Genomic DNA, 21639 nt, shown 5'->3' with positions numbered 1-21639 from the left:
ACATACATTTACTTTTCTTACGTAGACTTAGGTCAACCCTGGCCTTTTGGCACACCGGGTGACAAAAAATGCCATTGTTGGCGATCAAAGGCAGCAGTTTCGGCATCATCCCATGAAAGGTTGATAGTACGCAAGTCCTTGACAACATCGCCAGGTGGTTTTTTGCCTTCCCCACTATTGCTTCCCATTTTTTGGATTCCATGAGATAGCAAATCTTGCCAGCCTTGTGTCAGGAAGGTGTAGCATGTGCCTAGCAAAACAAAGTAGACTTTCGGTAACTCAGGAATGGATTAGCCAGAACAGCAGTAAATTGCTTATTGGTAACCCAATCATGGTAAGTGACTTTAAAAAGGCAACAAAGGCATTGCTGTTGGAAAAACATCAAGTTGCCAGTTGATACTTGTGGTCGCTTTCCATGTTTCAGAAGGATATAGTGCTGTTGGAATCACAATGGTGTTGAGAAGTCATATCTTCATTTGTAGTGGGACAGTAAGAAACTCCAATAAGATTATTTGCACAAATACTTCATTTTCAGAGAGTCCTATTAAGCCAACAAACAATACAATGTCCGGAAAATAACTACAATTATTATAGTTGTCATGGAATATAAAGTGTTAAGTTTCAGAATGCAATAAGTGTATGTTTCTTACCTTGTATTGGACTATTGACCTTTAAACAGAAGACCAAAACCTATGCTTTGTAGTGCCGGGAACTAGGATTTTAAGATAAGAAGTCAACAGACAAATTAAATAAGGCTAAGCTATGTTAACAGGGAAGACACACAACTATTGCAGAACTATTGTCTAATGCAACAGTAATATCCTGACTTAGATAATTTCTATGTCTGAGATGGGCTTTAAGAGCTTTGAGACTGTTTGGTAGATGTCAATAAGCCTTGTGATCAATAAGTATTTTCACCTATGTAACACTAATCTTTGTACCAAGTAACTTGTGATTGCGCCCTCTTCTTTCTGTATAAGAGTTGGTAATGTTGTTAATAAAGTAGAATTCATTGAGTTCTCATGGAGAAGTGTCTTGACATAACATGGAGTGATTTCATGCTATTGATAGATAATTGCTAGCAAATCTCCTCAACATGGGCTTCCATACTTACCAATTTGGCACCTGGCAACGAGGTCATCAGATCGGTACCGGTGTGGTCCGATAACAAGTAAAAAAGGAAAAACAATTCTTTTATTTAATGGTAGAGCGTGCAGACGGGGGTCTGGAAAGAGTCACCATTATCAGACCGCATGCGATCTTCACACGGGAACGAGGGAGCAGATGAGTAGAAAAAAAGCACAAACTTACTTTCTGGTGCTGCTCTGAGGTGACCGGTTCCCTTTAAGCAACAACCAGACATTAAAAAAAAGTATCTGATGCGTTTATTCTGGCATTGGCAGTAATGGAGGACAATCCTGTATATAAGATTTCATAGACAGCGGCATTGTATTCTGAGGATGGTAAATACTGAATCTTGATTACTTCAGCCTCCCACAGTGATAATGAACTTCGGAGTGCGACGCGGACCACAACCTTCACCTGCGTCTTGGAGCAGGTGTCTTTTGTTTTTCATGAACTGAGCTGCATCTTTCTATATTCCCTTGATCTTCTCTATATCTTCTTTCTTTAGTCATCGATGAATAATAGAACTTCTTTAGTGTATTTAATTAGTGTCGAAGTCTTTGAAGACGTCCTTTGCTCTTGTTTTGGCGGTGACGCAGTTATTCTGTAAGTCATCAATAGTAGATTTTAAATTTCAGGATCAGCCTCGAAAAGAAATCATTGTCCTTATTTAATGCGCCTTTTAACACAGACTGTAAACTTTTGGGAATTAGCATAAACTGAATTAATTGGCAATTAACAAGCGGTTCTTACAGAATCTTCCAGCAATTTGCCTCCAGTCAAGTCATTTAGGGCACAAATATCAGCGGATGGGTAACACTTAAAAGAACCAGATAATGTAAATACAGAAAACCCCCGTAAAAACTTGGTCAGGAAGGCTCCTTGTCATCTTTCATTACTACGAAGGCCTTTGAAGTTGTGTAAAAATACAATTTGTGATCTAAATAACGGTAGACAACCTCTTCAGCTCAACAGCAACATCAGAAGGTAGCTTCAAAGATTTTCGGAAGCAATTAAAATCAGACTTGTTCTATAGTGACGCTTCAGACATGACACTTTATGTTATGACAGAGCATTCCCTGTCCTGGCATTAGAGATATGGTAACTTTGATAACATATAGTTTAAGGGACCGTTCACGTCTCATTTTGTGTTCTGCTCCGTGTTTCCATCGTGGTTTATGCCCGGATCCTTTAATATGGAATTCAGATGGAACCTTTGGACGGAACCATTGACCACTATTGTGAAACCTGCTGAAACGGAGACCAACAGCTCTATTTTGACAACTTTTCGTTCATCTTTGGCATTTAGAGGTGGAAAAATATAACATGCTCCACAACGTTTCCATTCTTGTTCATAGAGGGGGTCTTGAGTTCTTATGAGTCGGCCCATTTTTCACTGTGGAGACATCAAAAACCAATGCCTCCCTCTCATCCCAATTACCGCACCATTGCCCCCTCCCTGTGTCGGTCACAGCACCAGTGCCTCCCTCATGTGGCAATTACTGCACCAATGCTTCCGCCCTGTGCCAGCCACTATTCTGGTTGACCATCCACTATAGAATACAATTTATACTGACCACTCTCATCCGGAAAGCTCTCCACAGAGCTGCTCCGTCCTATATCTCCTCACTCATCTGTTTATCACAAAGCCCATGCTCTACTCATTGTCAATGATCTTAGAATAAGTTCCTTTTAAATTCAAACTTCCCTATCCTGTCGGCAAGACTTCTCCCGAGCTGTACTAGTTCTCTGGAATGCGCTACAAGTTAGGTTAATTCCGGACACCCAAATTTTAAGTATTTCCTAAATATACATTTTTTTAGGGAGCCCCTTCATATTCACTAATCTAACACTTCTCAGTCTACCGTGCTTGTTTTCCCCTTTTGAAAACGCTGTACATCCCAATATATTTCCCATATGTCCTAATGTACCTCATATCCTCAGCTCATACAGCTTTATGTATACTACCCCATTTATATATTAGATGGCCAACCATCATATGGAAAAAGCACTGCCAGCTCTTGTGTCCCCCTATTTCCTCCCCATAAATTGTAAGTTGTTGTGCGCCCCCTATTTCCTTATAGACTGTAAGCTCTAGTGTTCCCCTATTAAGTCATCATAGTGTAAGCTCTTGTGCGCCCCTATTTCCTCATAGACCGTAAGCTCTTGTGTCCCCCATTTGTGAGCAGCATCATCACCTCTATTGTTTATTAGTATACTACTGTTCGTTATGTCTTATTTTGTCTGTGTTTTCAATTACTTTAAAAGTGGCATCCTAGAAATTAGTGTTAATGTAAAGGAGATTTTACAGCCAGGAAACCCCCTTGTTTGTTCAGTAGCCTAGAGAATTTGGGTAAATGGGAACATTTTTGGCCGTAGGGGTAAAACAACATATTTACGGATTCAAAAGTTACCTGAGACCACAATGTGATTCTTAATTTTGCTAAGACTGAGTAATATCATTGCAAGTAGCTGAGTACAAACCAAGTCCCCACAGCTAGCCACACCTAGGAATGCCTAGAGCCAGGTATTAGTCAACTACCTATGTTACCCTAAGACTTTAGGGACATACAAACAAACTAACGTTTGGATTTAGCACCTTCTTTCCTGGTTTTGTTGGAATCTTGAACCATCTCAAGTCCTCCACAGAGGTTATCAGAAAATGACCCATTGTTTAAATCAGCTTTTATGTTATACATACTGTATATTTATTAACATTTTTTGGTGGCATATCCTTTAAAGAGCCACCCCAACAAAAACAGATTTTTCCATCACTACCCCCCCCCCCACACATCATTGCCTGCCCACTCTGGGGGTCTCCTCTGTGTATTGCAGCCATTTCTGTGCAGAGCAGCCCCTGTCTGATACTTATCAGGCATCGTGAGAGTGAGATTTTTTTATTTCACTTTTAATCAGCCCCATGATGCATCAGCACATCATTAGTTTAATTTAACAGCAGTTTAATTATAATCATCTTCAATATTCACCCAAATAAGCTACAGGCGATAAGTATCCAGTTACAAGGATGAGCCGTGATCTCCTCTAATATACCTGTGCGATCATGGACACTCCTGTGACAGGAGTGTCCATGTCCCACTCTAAGCAGTTTCTGCAGTAAATCCATGTAACAGCATCACACAGACTGAGAAACTGACTAGAAAGTGAACACATAATCCCAAATAGATCTGTGCGGGTCAGAACTGAGATCACATGACCATCTGAGGAGAAAGAGGCCAGGAGTCTCAGACAGAAAGAAATAACTAACCAAGGTACTGGCAGCTCGCTTATATATATCAGGGGATAGCTACATAATGAATGAATAAAAAAAGTCACTGTAGGGACCTTTTAAATTAACTCTTTGCTTCCCTTCTACTTTATGTAAAGTGATTTTTACAGTTGCTGTTCTGGTTCAGTGACGGCGACCCTCCTTAGCTAACAGTTCTGTTCTGCTTTCTTCTTTAAGTGCTTCCTGCTTTGAGACCTTGTGAAGAAAAACAGTTCCAGTGTCAACCCGATGGAAACTGTATCCCAGAATTGTGGCTGTGCGACGGCGAGAAGGACTGCGAAGATGGCAGCGATGAAAGAGGCTGCAACGGAACTTTGCGTCAGTGTGACATCAAAACCAAATTTGCATGTAAAAATACAGGTAATTACCAGCTCTTGCAGAATATTTAATCTTGATTCCCAATAAATAGCGAACTTGTGACCCCAAGATATTGAAATGTCCAGAAGAGACTAACCCTAAGGGTGCATTCAGACGAGCGTGGTTTACACGCTGCTACAGCAACGTGTAAATCACTCTGCTGACATGCAGGAATTGTGCGGGGAATGAGCTGCTCCATACTCCGCGGAGCAGCCCATTAACATGTCCGTGCTGCGAGCAGATTGCTGCCTCGGCTCCCATAGGAGTCTGTGGTCAGCACCATGCACAGCGCCGCAGCACGGAGCTGACAGGCGAGTTGGCACTTGCTGTCCTATCTTTTTTACCAGCGCAGATTCTGCACTGGTAAAAAAAGCCCTGTGTGAGCGCTTACATAGCAACCTATTGGTTGCTATAGAAGCGTGGTATACACGTTGCTGTAGCAGTGTGTAAACCACGCTCGCCTGAATGCACCCTTAGTGATGAAGCCTGTTTGCACCTTAAGGCCTCAGTCGGACGAGCATGTGCTTTGCGCGCGCATAATGCACGCTTCTAAAAGAACCAATGGGTTCTTAGAGACGCGTTCATATGCGTAGAATTTGAAGCAGAAAAAAGATGGAGCATAGGTGCTTTTTGCAGGAGTTTCCATTGACTCATATGGGAGCAGGAGTTGGAAACTCCTGCGCTGGGAACAGATACCTGCTGCTTACAGCAGGACATTTAAGAGTTGCTTCTGGCTGCGGGGATGAGGGGACTCTCGGAGGCATTCCGTTAATCCTGCGGGGAGTCCACTAATCACTGGACACTGTGACAGCACATGGGTGCACAAAAAAACGGCTCGCCTGACCGAGCCCTAAAAACCAACTCATTTTTCAGCTTTGTTCAGGGTCACATTCCTAGAGCCATGACTTGTTATTTTTCCGTATGCGGGCTCGTTTATTGTGGGGGAAGCTCTATTTATTAATAGCATCCTTTATGATAAACTGTATAACTTTTATTATTTTTTGCCATTTGTTTTTTGACTTTTCATTTTAATGGTGTTCAGTGTGTAAACTAAATACTGTGATGACATTACTGCGGTATAAATCTGCTAAATTAGTTCTGCGGGCCGGTATGAAAACACCAATACCAAATTGATACAGTATTTTTTTTTTTTACTTTTTCATACTTCAAAAAAAACATATTTTTTTTTATCGTTGCATTCAAAGACCCCCGGCACTTCCCCTTTCTTGTCAGCGCTGCTCTGGGATGAGTTGTACTTCTTATTGGTAACATTTGTTGATCCATGCAACATTTTCATCACTTTTTGTAAAGCGAGTTTGGCCAAATTAGGTATTTTCACAATGTTTTTTGTATTTTTTATGTTATGCACTGTGCAGGTTAAATAATGAACTACCTTTTTTCTCTGGGTTATTAGAAATGCAATAATACCAGATGTGTAATGTGTTTTTTTTTTTTTTTCATAGTATAGGGGGGTATTGACGTTGTTATGTTTGTTTTGATTTTTTTTTACAATTTTTTTGATACTTTTTAAACTTTTTATTTGTGTCCCATCGGGGACTTTGAATATCACCATATTTTATCAGAATTCTAACAACTATATTTCATAAGCTATTGTAGTTGGCAGACCTTCACGCCTCCACTTTCAATGGCAACCTATCAGAACCCCCAAAATCACATCACAGAGCTCTGATGGGTGGCAGAAGGAGCGCCCTTCTTCTGTCAGCATTTTGGATGCCACGGTCGTACTGACAGCGGCATGTGAAGGGTTAAACACTGGGGATTGGAGGTTTCTCTGATCCCAGCAGTTTGAGCTGGTACCAGGCCTCTGATGCAGCTGCCGTAAAAAGGCAATTGTATCAGAATAAAGGCCATTAACGGTTATTGTCAAAAGATGTATGGGCAGTCATTAAGGGGTTAAAGGGACCCCCCAATCCTGGACATAAAGAGATGGCTGAAGCACTTCTCTGAGTTCCTGATGTACCTGCGCGTTAGTATGTATTGGTAGTCTAAGACACGGCATGCTGATCTGACTGGCCAGCACCGCTCATGGGGGCAGCACTGGCCAATCACAGCAAGTGTGTAGTGTATCAGACTAATGATGGATACTAGTCTACGGTGCACATCAGGTAGTCAGAGAAGCCGGTGCGGCCATCTTTGTTTTTCCAGGACCGGAGAGTCTCCCTAACTCCCTCAAATTTACAGTCTTATGGCACGTATTCAGACGTCCGTATATCGGCTGGGTTTTCATACCCGGACAATATACAGTGTCCCTCTCTGCAGGGGGAGGAGGCTGGAAGAGCCGGGAGCAGTGCACTGAGCTCCTGCCCCCTCCTCGCCCTCTCTCCTCCCTCTCTCCTCCCCTCACCACTATTTGCAATGGGAGAGGGGCGGGGCGGGGCTAAGTTTCTTTTTAAGGGTCTTTTATGGCAGCTTATTCTAAGGGCATTATAGGTGTCCCGAGCTGGGGGGCAGGGGGAGATTGGCTGACCGCTGGGCTCATGCATAAATGGCTCGGATCTGGTAAATGTCAGATCCGGCAATTTAACCCCTTTGATGCTGCAGCCACTCTTCATTGTAACCTGTGCACTCTGGGACTGATAGAGTTAAAAGCTTCATACTCTGTAGCAGATAGAGATAATATTAGACTCGTTATTCCTTATTAATATGCTGCTGCAACTCCATCCTTTCCAGAGGGCATAGATTAATAGGGAACAGAGGATGCAGAATCTAAGTGGTTTCACAGGAAGGTGGTTCCTTGTCACCCAGCACACCCCTAGTAGACCCTACCAGAAGCATAATACACTGCACTACATAAATAATGCAGAGTATTATGAAAGTGGTGGAATGACTGCATGTCTAAGGGCCCTTACAGGACTTACAGATTAATTTAAGCAAAAACTACACATCTAGATTGTAGTTGTAGGGGGCGCTCTAAACTACACCTCTAAACTGCTGCTATAAGAGATGTTCTACACAATATATCCAGACTGCTGTTAAATAGGGGGCTCCAAACTATGCAATAGAGCCAGACAGCTGTTATAGGGGGCGCTCCAGATTGCACAGACAGACTGCTGTTATAGGGGGCGCTCCAGACTGCACAGACAGACTGCTGTTATAGGGGGTGCTCCAGACTGCACAGCCAGACTGCTGTTATAGGGGGCGCTCCAGACTATACAGCCAGACTGCTGTTATAGGGGGCGCTCCAGACTATACAGCCAGACTGCTGTTATAGGGGGCGCTCCAGACTATACAGCCAGACTGCTGTTATAGGGGGCGCTCCAGATTGCACAGCCAGACTGCTGTTATAGGGGGCGCTCCAGATTGCACAGCCAGACTGCATAGCCATATTGACATTCTAGACCAGCGTTTCCCAAACTCCACTGCTCATGTCCCCAACAGGTCAGCATTTCAGGACTTCCGCAGTATTGCACAAGTGATGTCATTGTTATCAGGGCCTCAGACACTGCCGCTGCTGTCCTCTCTATAGGATATCCTCACATCATAACCTGTTGAGATGTTAAGAGACCTGGGAAACATTTGTCTAGACAGTCCTACTCTATGGGTCATATCTATGGCACTTTATCTACCAGTTTTCTGGCCTACGTAAGTCACAATTTTGGTGCAAATCTCCAAATTGTGACTTATTAGACTTTTACTCCGGCCACCGTTACTTTTTTAAAAAGCGAGTGAGTCCAAGCTTTATGCGCTGTGGCCACTCGCAGTCTGTCATTTACTACACCTCTTAATACTTGTCACCCTATTCTAGTGATTGTGCATACAGACATTTGCAGATCTCCGAAGAAATATACCAAGAAGACAGGTAGAAATCTTACCTGCCAATCACTTGGTTGTAACGGACACAGCCAGCCAGTCTGAGCAGATATGCCCCCATATGCAGTGTCCGAGTACCAGGCCCCAGCCTAGGAGACAGCGGGGTAGAGTTTGGGCCTTGTCATGGGGCTCTACTGCCTACTACCCAGAGGGTAACGAAGGACACATCCAAGGGGCCGAGGGCAGGCTACTAAATAGGGTGACCCAGCAGTGGTTTACCTTGAGTTCTTTTGTCACGGGTGACGCCACCGTTCCGTCCTCTGCGGTGAATTCTAGACGATCTAATAAAGAGACCACACACGCAAAGTTAACGATTAGAGATGAGCGAGCACCAAAATGCTCGGGTGCTCGTTACTCGAGTCGAACTTTCAGTGATGCTCGAGAGTTCGTTTCGAGTAAGGAACCCCATTGAAGTCAATGGGCGACTCGAGCATTTTTGTATATGACTGGTGCTCCGCTAAGGTTTTCATTTGTGAAAATCTTAGCAAATCACCAAAGTCATGTAAAAAACACAGAAATGGATAGGGCAGGCGAGGAGCAACATGCAGGGCTGCATTTCGGGCTCCGAGGTCTCACTATTAAGCCACAATAGTGGCAAGATGAGACCCCCCCCCCCCCACACTGTCAGCATAACGATCGTTCTCCTCTGCCACAGCTGTAACAGCTGTGGCAGAGAAGAATGATGTTAGCCCATTGAATTCAATGGAGCCGGCAATACAGCCGGCTCCATTAAAAGCAATGGGCTGCCGGCGAGCGCGGGATGAATTTTCAGGAAGGGCTTAAAAATATAAGCCCTTACCTGAAAAAGAAAGATTTTAGTGTAAAAAAGAATAAAAATGCAGGCATTCTCTTCAATGGAGCCACTGCTGCTGCTGGCGACTCCATTGAAGACAATGGTCCGCTGGCACACCTGAATTCTTTTTCAGGGAAGGGCTTTACATATAAGCCATTCCCTGGAAATGAATTAAAAGTGATTTAAAAAACAAAAAAAAATAGATACTCACCTCCCTTCAGCTGCCGGGGCACAGCCGCGTCTACTCCTGCTGTGCCCTGCACTGTGGTGCTGAACTGCTGTCATTCGGCTGAGAGCTGCGCTGAGCCAATGGGTGTGAGTGAGATCTGCCTCAGATTGGCTCAGCGCTGAGCCAATCAGGGGCATGTCTGACTCACACCCCCTTCACACCCACTGCAGGCCGGCCGTGCTGAACTCCGTCTGCCGGGACAAGGTGAGTATATATATATTTTTTATATTTTTATACATTTCTGGATGAATTGCAGGGAAGGGCTTATATATGTAAGCCCTTCCCGACATCCCGCGATCGCCGGCAGCCCATTGCTTTCAATGGAGCCGGCTGTATTGCCGGCTCCATTGAATTCAATGGTCAGTGCTCGTTTAATCGAGACGAGTACCGCTTGGTGCTCGTCTCGAGTAACCAGCATCTCGAGCACCCCAATACTCGAACGAGCATCAAGCTCGGACGAGTATGCTCGCTCATATCTATTAACGATTTAAAGGCAGAACCGGGAACGGTCGGTAAAGCTGTTTACTTGTAGCATAACTCAGAAACAGTACAAAACACTTTTTACTTCCACCGGCAAGACGCTGGTGCAGGAGCACACGTGGCGTGACGGGGAGGAAACACGGGAGGACAGAGGGACGTTTACAAGCCAAGTTATCTGTGGATCTCTATTCCGAGATACCCTTCTACTAACACTCGCCAACTCTCTACCAGTACACACTCACGGAGCAGGAACAGACAGCGCTGCACGGTGGGGGCTCGTAATCCTTGCAGTTTCTCTCTCTATCACTCCTTAATTCTCTGGCTGGGGAAGAAGGAACCCAAGATACTCCTATGCCATCATCTCAGCTTCTTCCATCTTTCCTGCACAGACTAAGGTCGGGTTCACACAGGGCAGATTTGCTGCAGTTTTTCCACGGTTTGCCATTGCATATCCGCACTGCGGCAAAACAGCTGTGTTTGCAGTGCAATGCAGCACAAATGAGTTTTGCAAAAAAGCTGTTCTCACAGGGCGGATTTTTTCCGCACAGCCGCAGTGCAGAAATGCAACTGCATCGCGGTTTTCAAAGATGCAGCATGTCCATTTTTCTGTCTTTTCCGCAACACTTTTTTGTCCATAGACCTCTATGGACGCAGCATAATCCGCACCAAAATACGCAGCAAAAAGTTAAAAACGCTGCGGATTTTTCCGCAAGAAAATCCGCAGGAAAATCCGCAAGCCAAAATTAACCTTTGAAGCAGTTTTGCCGCAGAAGCATTTCTTCTGCGGCTAAACCACAACGGAAAAACCGCGGCAAATCCACCCTGTGTGAACCCAGCCTAAAGGTGTCCGTGTTTAGACAGGCTCCACACTCCACAGGAGGACTGACAAGAAGGCCCAGAGAAGACAGACAGCTAAAAGCCCAAGACCCACTCATGCACCTTGCAACCACATATGTAAAACAAGGTCACATGACATAGAAAAGATACATTTCCAGACATACCCCAGACAGTAACCCATTCAGTGCTGCAGCTATGCAATACACATCATATTCACTCACATGGAAGACATTGACAATACATAGGCACAAGACTCTGGTCTTTAAGGATAATTGAACCATGTAAACCATCTACTGCTGGTAAGTGTTACCTTTAGGAGAAGTGCTGGGCTGGCCATACAGTGTAGGAAAGGCCCAGAACACATATGTTCTCCCCGGTTACAGCTGACGGATGTGTCGCGCCGCGCTACCCTGTGTGGCCTCACTCACTTCAATAGCAGCAACCTTCTCCAAAACATCCCACTGTTTAGGCTGATTTTTTTTTTATTGTTTCGCCGCATGCATTAAGCAATCTGCATTGCTGCGCTCCGGTACAGAACGACTACCATCTGGAACGCGGAGCACCTGGGGCCCCCCGGGCACGTGCATACAGAGTGCTACATTTGCAGATCTCCGAAGAAAAAATACCAAGAAAACAGGCATAAATTTTACCTGACAATTGCTTGGCTGTAACGGAAACAGCTGGCAACTCTTCCATAACGCTGGAATATAATTGAGATGTATCTCCTCTTTAGTGATACTTAAAATAGAGTAAATAATTCACAGCCTTTCACACGAAGAAAGAGCCAAGGTGCGTTTTATAAATTCATTTACGGCTTCTTCCTGGGAAGGGGGTTCTTAACAATGCAGCATTGCAGGTGTGAGGAAAACATCTTAATACGGACTTATTCAATTTCCCTTTAGTGTTTACTGATGAAAACAAAGCTTCAGTCTAAATCGAGTTTGTTGACTCTCACTGGTGTGTCGCAAATAATTTACTAAAGAATAAACATCCAAATAGCTTTCATGCACGGCGGGCGCGACATTGTGTTCTGTGCTCGCCTATAGAAATCAGGGTTCGTGCCATCCGCTGCTTGCATAGTGCTGGTGGTGTGCCGATTACAGTGGCTATGGACCTTCTCATGATTGGCTGTTTCCTTGGTGGTAAAACTGTACCGGAAAGACCCACTAGAGCAGCGGTGCCCAAACCGTGTTCTGCTCAGTATGTTCACTCTAAATATAATGTATATCAATAGCCCATCCAGCGCTCCAGCGTTCCTCCCTGTTTTTTTTAAATGTCCCTGTCCTTTTTATAAGGACAAAGGTAAAAATGATGTTGTGATAAGCCCCGCCCCTAACACCTCTCCTGATCACACCTTGGGGCTTCACAAGAAACTCTTGCTTCAGAAAGCACTCCATGGCTGAAAAAGTTTGGGAACCCCTGCACTAGAGGGCTCTGTGACAGTCGCTCCAGCAGAGAAAGGGTGCCTGTATTCGAGTAATCATGAGGCACCTCTAAGGTTTTTCGTTTTAAGTATTGGGCGTTCCACTCAGAGTTGCTGTTGAGGCGGGGCTGAAGAGTAACTGGAGCTTGTGTGCTCCTGAGACTGGAGAGACGTGGAAGAGATGCCCAAGAGTGGCTAATGGACTGTTGTTCTGTTGAGATGAACTGTGTTATGTTTATGCATTGGGCCTGTTAGTGAGGGACAGATATTATGAATAGTTAGTGTCCAGATGGCCAGGGTTTATTTATGCACTGGTTAAAGGGATTTGTCCCTGCTGATTTTTTATTTCAATGCATTGGAGACCCAGGGGAAGGGATTTCCCTTAACTCGGACAACCCCTAATGTACAGTGTGAAGTGCTGTCAACCATTGCTGTGATGGAAAGAAAACTGGCAGGTGCCAAACTTTAAAGAAGTTCCGGTTATAAAGTATGCCCCTGAGAGTGGTGCCAACCATCTTCAATGGAGAATATGGTGTTCTCGAGACATGGAGGAATGCTGCCATCCAATAGGGGGCACTGCAGAGTTATTATTGTTCCCTCTTCCTTATTTTCATATTACCGAGAGGAGCATGGATGGCCTTATAAGTCTCCTCCCTCACCTCCTTGGTGCTGTCCTTAAGGAGAAATGATAGCCCTCCTAATCCTCTATGATCACACCTTGTATATGCTGGCTGGACCCACCACTTGCCTCTATTCCCCTCTATAGCTAGGATTGTATATTGAATGTATTATTTAGTATTAGATTTGGTCTTTCATGCAGTTCTGTCATATCACAGCTGATCCGTATTACCTGCTCCACTGAAATTGAATAGCATCTTATTACTGAGGCAGGAGACATTGGGGGTCACTGGTGGGGTCACCCCGGTTAACATGACCCTACTGTACTAGATAAACACTGCATTATTTCTCTATGCCACGGGACTCACTGGAGAGCTGCTCCCATTCAGTCATGTGTACATCCATCACAGCGTGAGAGCAGTAATCTGGGGACACGTACCACAAGGCGTCGGGAAGCAGATAGATTTTTGCTGGTATACATTTCTGTTTTTGTGACTTTTTACAGATTCTGGGTAATTATTAGACATTTTGCAGTAATTTCTACAATAGATGTTCAGTATGTGAGCAGCAATGAATAGACAGTAGTAATAACTAGTGCTACAATGTATTCTGTCAGCCTCAACCATGTAGAGAACCCTCATAATTGATATGTACTCTAGCTGTACTGCAACTTTTTTTGCCAGAAAAACTAAAAAAATCAACTGTTTCTTGATTTTGGATGGATTAATTATATTGATGCCTCCATCAATAATCGGTAAATAGTGCAGCATCTACTGAAACCTGGAGACATCATCACCATATCCAGTGGGTTAGACGGGAGTTGGCAGCCCATGGAGCATCCTTTATTAGAACTTTGTTGGAGAGCGAGTTATATTTGCCTTTTAGTCCATTTTAATGCATTTACCCCTGAGTATAAATAGTTAAAACTGAGTCAAATGGCTATGATAACATGCAAACTTAAGTGTATGCAAAGAGTCAGTGTAAACCATCAATACCTAACCCATGCTGCAAAACAGCTGCTAAAAGTGGAAGCTGTATGGTTCTATTGGCAGTGGAAATTAGCCAGGGATGTAAGGACTACTGTTAGAGATCATCCTGTCATAGACACTGGTGGCATATCTATAGTGTGTGCCTTGAAAAGTGCCATATTGAGTGAACCTCTGTAAGTTCTGCTCAGCTTTTTCCAGGGGTGAATGCACAGTCAGCCATTTTCGTCATAGTAGACACCAAGAGTAGCCAACAGAAGATGAAGGGGCTCAACACTTACCTAATACCACTTCATACTACCCATCTAACTGCCATGACCTTGCCAATGTGACACTGGTGGCATATACCATGAATAAGTCACTAATGTCTATGCTGAGACAACCTAGATGACAAAACATAGACATTGCTGGCATATTTATGGTATAGGCCACCAGTGTCACATTAGCAAAGTCACAGTAGTTGACTGGCAACAATTAAATGACCTGTGGTGTTAAACAAGTATTGGGTCTTGACTGTTGGCACCTCTTGGTGGCTACTATGATTACACTATCCTGTAAAAAGTAATTAGACACCTCAGCAAGAATCAAAAGTAGTGATTATTTCCATATGTTAATACTTAGTGGGGCCCCGTGGCCCTAATGGCATCGGATCCTCTCTGTGTTGTACTTTCTACTAACATCTGATACTTCAGCTGGTATTTCCCTCCATTCATCCATCTAGCGAGTTCTCTCAAAGAAGGTAGTCGCTGTTCATATTTACTGACCCAACGTGTGTACGAAAGTTGTTCAGTAAGTCCAGATCGTGACTCTGTGCAGCCGGTCCAATCATGGAAAATCCATATCTTCAACCCAATGTAAAACAGTGTTGGATTTGTGACAAGGCACGTTGTCTTGTTGGATATATGGCCGACCATTTCCAGATTATTGCCCCATTGCCAGCAGCACATTATTGTCTAGAATGTCATGGTACACCTCCATGTTTATGGCTCTCACTACTTCAACCAACATACTGAGACCGTGCCATGTAGAACATTCCCAGACTACAACGGAACCTCCGCCGTACTAAACTGTTGGCAGAAGCCACTCAGGTAAAAGGCGTTCCCCAGGCTCCTCCACACAGGGATGTCTATTTGATCTGAAGATAGAGTAGCATGATTTGTCACTCCATTGCTTAACTGTCCAATGACAATGCTCCTTGCGCAATTTAGGCCGATGTGTTGCACTTTGTGCTGAATGGCTTATAAGCAGCAGCATAACCCATATGGGCAGAGGCATGCAGTTCCCATCACAAACGGTGGCTGACACTATCAAGGATCTGCATCTTATGTAGCATAATTTAGAACAAGTGACATGCTACTCAATCCAAGCTACTGATAGAGATGTCCAAATACTTTTGGTTGGAGACCATATAATGGATGACTATGCAGCAGACCCTGGGAAAAACTGCGAAAAACTTTCAGAAGTTAATCAGACATGGTTCTTTTTAAGTGCCAGTGTTCTCTAGCATTCAATTGGTGTCATAGCAGTTGAGCATTTTGCCATCGGGCACTGGTGGTATATCCTAGTGATATCCCATAATCTCTATGATGAAACAACCCCTAATGGTTATGTCTTTAGTGCTATAAATTACTGATTCTGACCACTGGAAATCTTCCGCATGGGTAAGAACATGTATTGACCACGCTCAACAGATTTTCTTAGCAGTTACAGGTAAACACTACAATGATGTGGTTGACTGTCCTCAAAGAAATGTTGGGTTGGGCCCAAAAGCATAACTTGAAACTGTTGAGCCTCAATATGAATCTATCATAATTATGTTCTGGGTTTAGACAAAAATAAAATATCGGGCGTCGTACAAAAGCCCGATCCAGCACTAGATTTTAACACTGTCCAATAGTGAAGCAACAATAGCGTACTTGAATAGTGGTATAGTGCACAGGCTATTGGGGCCCCGGAACATGGAATTCAATTTGTGTTGTGCCCTGGTAAGAGATAGAGAGTAAAAGCCAATGGCAAAGTTGAAGAGTAGCGTGTGAGAAGCAGAAATCTGCTTTCCGTATCTCTCTAATTTCTGTGGGACGGCTGCTATGACTGAAGTAAGGAAATCATTCTGGAAGTGGCCTCCTTCTGCTATGGCACATTGATGGAGCCATTATTGGACCTGTGTTAGACTCTCAACGCAGATCGGTACCTGAATCTCCAGTGGATGACCTCCGGGATGATCTGCCCTTACTATAGCAGAAGGAGGCCGCTTCCAGTACACTTTCCTTACTTCAGTCATAGCAGCGGTTCCTCGGGACTTAAAGAGACGCTTCTCACACGCTACTCTTCAACTTTGTAATTGGATTTTACTCTCTATCTCTTAAAAGGGACACAACACAAAATTAAATTCATGTTCCGGGGCTCCCAGGGGCCCTTGCAGCACATCCGTGCCCTGCTAATCAAGTACACTATTGTTCTTTCAATGCAGGACCCCAGTACTGAGATATAGCGTTGGGTTCGGCATTTCATTACACCCTGTATTTCCCGCCATGTGATTTTCCTAGACCTCCTTCCTCACAAGCTTCCTGATCATAAAAGTATCTGCGCCCTCATCAGATCTGGAGAGAATCGATTTGACTATGAGCAGCTTTGGTTCATTAACTTTGCAGAAAGCAAGTCACGTAGTGTAAACTCCTTCCAGAACAATATCTGGAAGCGCGCCACATTCGCACAACCGCTATGTGAAACAACCGCTCCTATTAGATTCCAATTGGTGTCATAGAAAAGCATCTAATAATATAATAGAACGCGTCTGCTGGCAGAGATGAATTTCCCTTCGTTGAGGTTTGTGCCTTATGTGATAATATGTTGCATCGCCGTCTATTTTTACCTTTTCCTTTCCTATTTATCTATTTTTTTAACCGCAGTCATTTGAGAAACCGCCCCAGTTTTTAATAAAACAAAATGTAAAAACATTCCAATTTCCTAAATCTTTTTCCGTCCATGTAAGCCGTATGATCGGTTGAGGGCAGGGGGGTTATAAAAACTGCGTCAACCTCTTCATGGATATAGACAATTTACGTGAGGCTGTCTCTTCCCTCGATCAGATATGAGGCTCATTCCCAGAAGGTTCGTGTTTATTGACTACAAAAAGAAATAATCGTTATTTCTAATGCCCCAACATATTCCACAGCACTTCACTCATTAGCAGGCACATAAACAAGCCACGTCGGAGATTACATAGAGAGCAGAGAGTAGCAGCAAACAACCTGACTTCCTGTGGAGGACCTGCTGTGCCCAAGGGTTTCACATACAACCCTTTGATTTCTGTATACACCTTGTAATACTTTATTTCCCCTGTGGGGGCACTGCAGGAGAATTTAACACTGCAAATTGCAACTGATCACTTAGAGTCCTAGCAGGGCAATCAGCATACAGTATGAGTCGAACAAAGTAAGGATTATCTAAAGCAGAATGTCATCTGTATTCGCCCTGATTATTAATTAGAATTATGATTTCAGTGATCAAGGAACATTATATGATTGCTATCACAATGCAATATTTTACTCATGCACTACATACAGGGTGTCGGAAACAAGATGGACCCAGCGCTGTATCTCAATACTGGTTCGTATTTTAAAATGACAATAGCGTACTTGAATAGGAAGGCATGGACGTGCTACACAACAGTACAGCGTATGGGCCTGGGTCCGCACAACATGGAGTTCAATGTTGTGTTGTGCCCTTGTAAGAGATATAAAGTAAAACCCAATTGCAAGTTGAAGAGCAGCATGTGAGAAGCAGTAATCCTCTCTTTGCGTCTCTCTAAGTCTCATGAGAAGTGCTATGTCTGAATTAAGAAAAGCATACTGGAGGCGGCCTCCTTCTGCTACAATACATGCATGGAGCCATCATTGGACCGGCGGTCATTCCAGAGACTCTCAATGTGGATGAACCACCTGCAGACGGCGGTGGATGACCTCCTGGATGACCACCTTTCGATTGGGAATTAAGTAACCAATACGGTGGCCAACAGACCATCGAGGAAGGAAGGAAGATATAAAGGAAAGAGGCGAATGGAGGGAAGAAAGGAAGACCGTAAGGAAGAAGATTAGGAAGGATGGAAAGATGGTAGTGAGGGAGAAAAGGGAAGAAGAAGGGAGGGGGGAAGGAAAGTCTTTTGGTTCCCCCTGAAGTTTTGTACAATAATCTCTACAACATTTCTCATGACGATGGATGTTCTACTTCAAGTATCTTTATATTATTTTTTCAAGAATGCAAAGTTTATTCAGACTCCATAAATTTGCAACTGTTTAATTTGGGTTTCCTTTAGGAAGAATCTAATTTTCTTCAGTTGCTTATACATGACTATGGGGGAAGCCATCATGTCTATACTGGACTCTGGGGACGGACATCTTGCCATACATGACTATGGGGGCAGCCATCATGTCTATACTGGACTCTGGGGATGGACATCTTGCCATACATGACTATGGGGGCAGACATCTTATCTATACTGGGCTCTGGGGGTGGACATCTTGCCATACATGACTATGGGGGCAGCCATCTTATCTATACTGGACTCTGGGGATGGACATCTTGCCATACATGACTATGGGGGCAGACATCTTATCTATACTGGACTCTGGGGACGGACATCTTGCCATACATGACTATGGGGGCAGCCATCTTATCTATACTGGACTCTGGGGACGGACATCTTGCCATACATGACTATGGGGGCAGCCATCTTATCTATACTGGACTCTGGGGACGGACATCTTGCCATACATGACTATGGGGGCAGCCATCTTATCTATACTGGACTCTGGGGATGGGCATCTTGCCATACATGACTATGGGGGCAGCCATGTTATCTATACTGGACTCTGGGGACGGACATCTTGCCATACATGACTATGGGGGCAGATATCTTATCTATACTGGACTCTGGGGACGGACATCTTGCCATACATGACTATGGGGGCAGACATCTTATCTATACTGGACTCTGGGGACGGACATCTTGCCATACATGACTATGGGGGCAGACATCTTATCTATACTGGACTCTGGGGATGGACATCTTGCCATACATGACTATGGGGGCAGACATCTTATCTATACTGGACTCTGGGGACGGACATCTTGCCTGAGCTGTATTTAACAGCATTTAGAAGATATGCATTACAGCAGCATTTTAGGCCATTCACACAATGGACAGGAGGGGACACTTTGACTTATACAGACACATTTCTATCTATGCTCTGTCACCCGCTCCAGGGTCATTTTGCCGGGAGGGAAGTACACAGTCACAGTTTTTCACCTATTATGAATGGTGGATCCTGTGTTATCTACAAATAGGTGTTTATCCCTCAGTGTAATCCCGCTTGTGATGTAAGGCTTATTTCCCATGGGCGAACGCAATATTGGGCCAATCTTCAGTATGATATCGTGCTCGGGATCGTGTGATCTCTCCACAGGTGTGTGACGTTTTTGTGTCAAAAATGCCTTGCATACGTTCAGGGAAGTAGCGATCCTTTGGCGCGGGAGGATCGGCAAGTGTTTTCCATTGTTTGTAATGGGGACCTTGCATCGCACTTGCGTGCACCTTGCATGTCTTGTGATACTTTTTCCGGCCCTATTGATTACAATGGGCAATGCGTTCCGAGGGAACGCCCAAAGACAGGACGTGCCATGACTTTTTCCCATGCGGGAAAAAGAATCGCTCATGTATATGACCTCATTCAAAAGAATGGGTTTCATATTTGTGCGAGATTTGTGTGTCTGGCAATGCACAAATCTCACACAGTTTTCTTGTCTGTGTGAAAGCATCCTTAGGGCTCAGTCAGACGGGTGTTTTTATGTGCGAACTTATCTGCGCAAAAACGCATGTGTAAAAAAATTTGCGTGGTCGAGGCGGGCGTCATAAAGTGCACTGCCCCCTAGCCTCTGCTGTGGCTGTGACAGCTGCAGCAGGGGATTCTTTGGATGTGAAACCCCTGGATGCTGTCACATGCAGGGGTTTCACCTTTGGTCAACGGGGCCGGCGGTAGCAGCTGCAGCGGCCCCATTGACATACAGTGAAGATCGTGGTCCTCTGCCACAGCTGTGACAGCTGTGACAGAGGATTTCTTCATCTCCGCGGGGAGTCCCTTTGTCACTGAACACTGTGACAGCTGTGGCCGAGGACTGCAATGCTATGCCATTGAATTCAATGAAGACGTCGCTACGGCCAGCTCCATTGAAAGCAATGCGCAGTGATTTTTGGGGAAGCGCTTTAAATATATGCTCTTCCCTAAAAATCATTATCTCTAAAATGTGTAAAAAAAAAATATATATAATCACCTCTTCGCAAAGGCCAGGGCCCAGGTGTATCCAGCCGCGTCTTCTCCCTGCACTGCTCTGAAGTGCTTTCAGCAGGCAGGGATTTAAAATCCCCGCCTGCTGAAAGAGCTGCCTCTGATTGGCTGAGCACCTGTGACCAATCAGAGGCAATTGAATTTAATGGGAGAACATCGCATTCCTCTGCCACAGCTGTGCCAGAGGATTCTGATCTTCACTGTATGTTCGCAATGGGGTTGGCAGCCCCATTGAGCACAAGATGAAACCCCAGGACCCCTGTGACAGCATCTAGGGGTTTCACATCCGAAAAAGACGAATGCCGCAGTTTCTTGCGTTTTAAAATCCCCTGCCCTATATTTACCGCTGCACATTTTTGTGTACAGGTAAATATAGGGCATATGACCGCTGCCATTGAAAAGCGTTGGTTCTAATAGATGCGGATCGCAAACGCAAGTAACATACACACATAAAAACGCCCGTCTGACTGAGGCCTATTATCAGGCTCCATGCTCAGAGTGAAAAGTGCATATTGTGACCAACAATAAAAAAGAAAAAAACCACTAAAAACATACTTTATATAATAGTTCATTTTCTGATGACACATTCCCTTTAAGGCCATATTCACCTGAGTGTTGTTTTGCATGTGTCTATGTGCAAAAAAACGTGTGAACGAAGCTCCGTGCCCATTGCTTTCAATGGGCTGCAGGCAACAATCGCAGTGATTTCCGGGGTAGGGCTTGAAATGTAAGCCCTTCCCTGAAAATCATCCCTAGCTTGTGAAAAAAAAATATGTGTGTATATATATATATATATATATACTCACCTCTCCACCACTTGGCTCACCTGCACTTTACTGAGGCTCTTTCAGCAGGTGGGGATTTTAAATCCCGGCCTCCTGAAAGGGTTGCGTCTGATTGGCTGAGAGCTTAGCCAATCACAGGCTGCGCTCAGCCATTCATTGAATTCAGAGAGGTGAGTATATATATTTTTTTATTTTTTACACATGCTAGCAATGATTTTCCGGGAAGGGCTTTAAATATAAAGCCCTTCCCCGAAAATCACTGCAAGGTTGCCGGCATCCTATTGCTTGCAATGGGGCCCTCAGCAGCAGTGGCGGCCCTATTGAAAGCAATGGAAGAACATTGCGATCCTCTGTCACAGCTATGGCAGGGGATTCTTTACTCCCTATGGGGAGTGCCATCATCACTGAACACTGTCACACGCAGCACTGGCCTATGCGGTGCACGCATGTCCTATCTTTTGCAGTTGCGCAAATTTGCAAGCCTGTAAAACACAGAAATGCGAACACACCATAGGAAAACAATGGTTCTAATCGAGGCGTGGTTG

At 44.3% G+C, this 21639-nt stretch overlaps 1 protein-coding gene across 1 annotated transcript in view; it reads left to right on the top strand.

Moving 5' to 3' along the window:
- The window catches only part of LRP1B (LDL receptor related protein 1B), a 1872788-nt gene that overhangs the window by 1099976 nt on the left and 751173 nt on the right, over nt 1–21639 (top strand). The window contains exon 22 of the mRNA XM_066577770.1: nt 4624–4771. Coding sequence (XP_066433867.1) covers nt 4624–4771 — 148 coding nt within the window. The remainder of the gene's footprint in view (nt 1–4623; nt 4772–21639) is intronic.

The sequence above is a fragment of the Eleutherodactylus coqui genome, chromosome 8 (assembly GCF_035609145.1).
Source record: "Eleutherodactylus coqui strain aEleCoq1 chromosome 8, aEleCoq1.hap1, whole genome shotgun sequence".
Classification (NCBI taxonomy): domain Eukaryota; kingdom Metazoa; phylum Chordata; class Amphibia; order Anura; family Eleutherodactylidae; genus Eleutherodactylus; species Eleutherodactylus coqui.
Note: the sequence above shows the minus strand (reverse complement) of the source record. Positions and strands in the feature narration are given on the sequence as shown.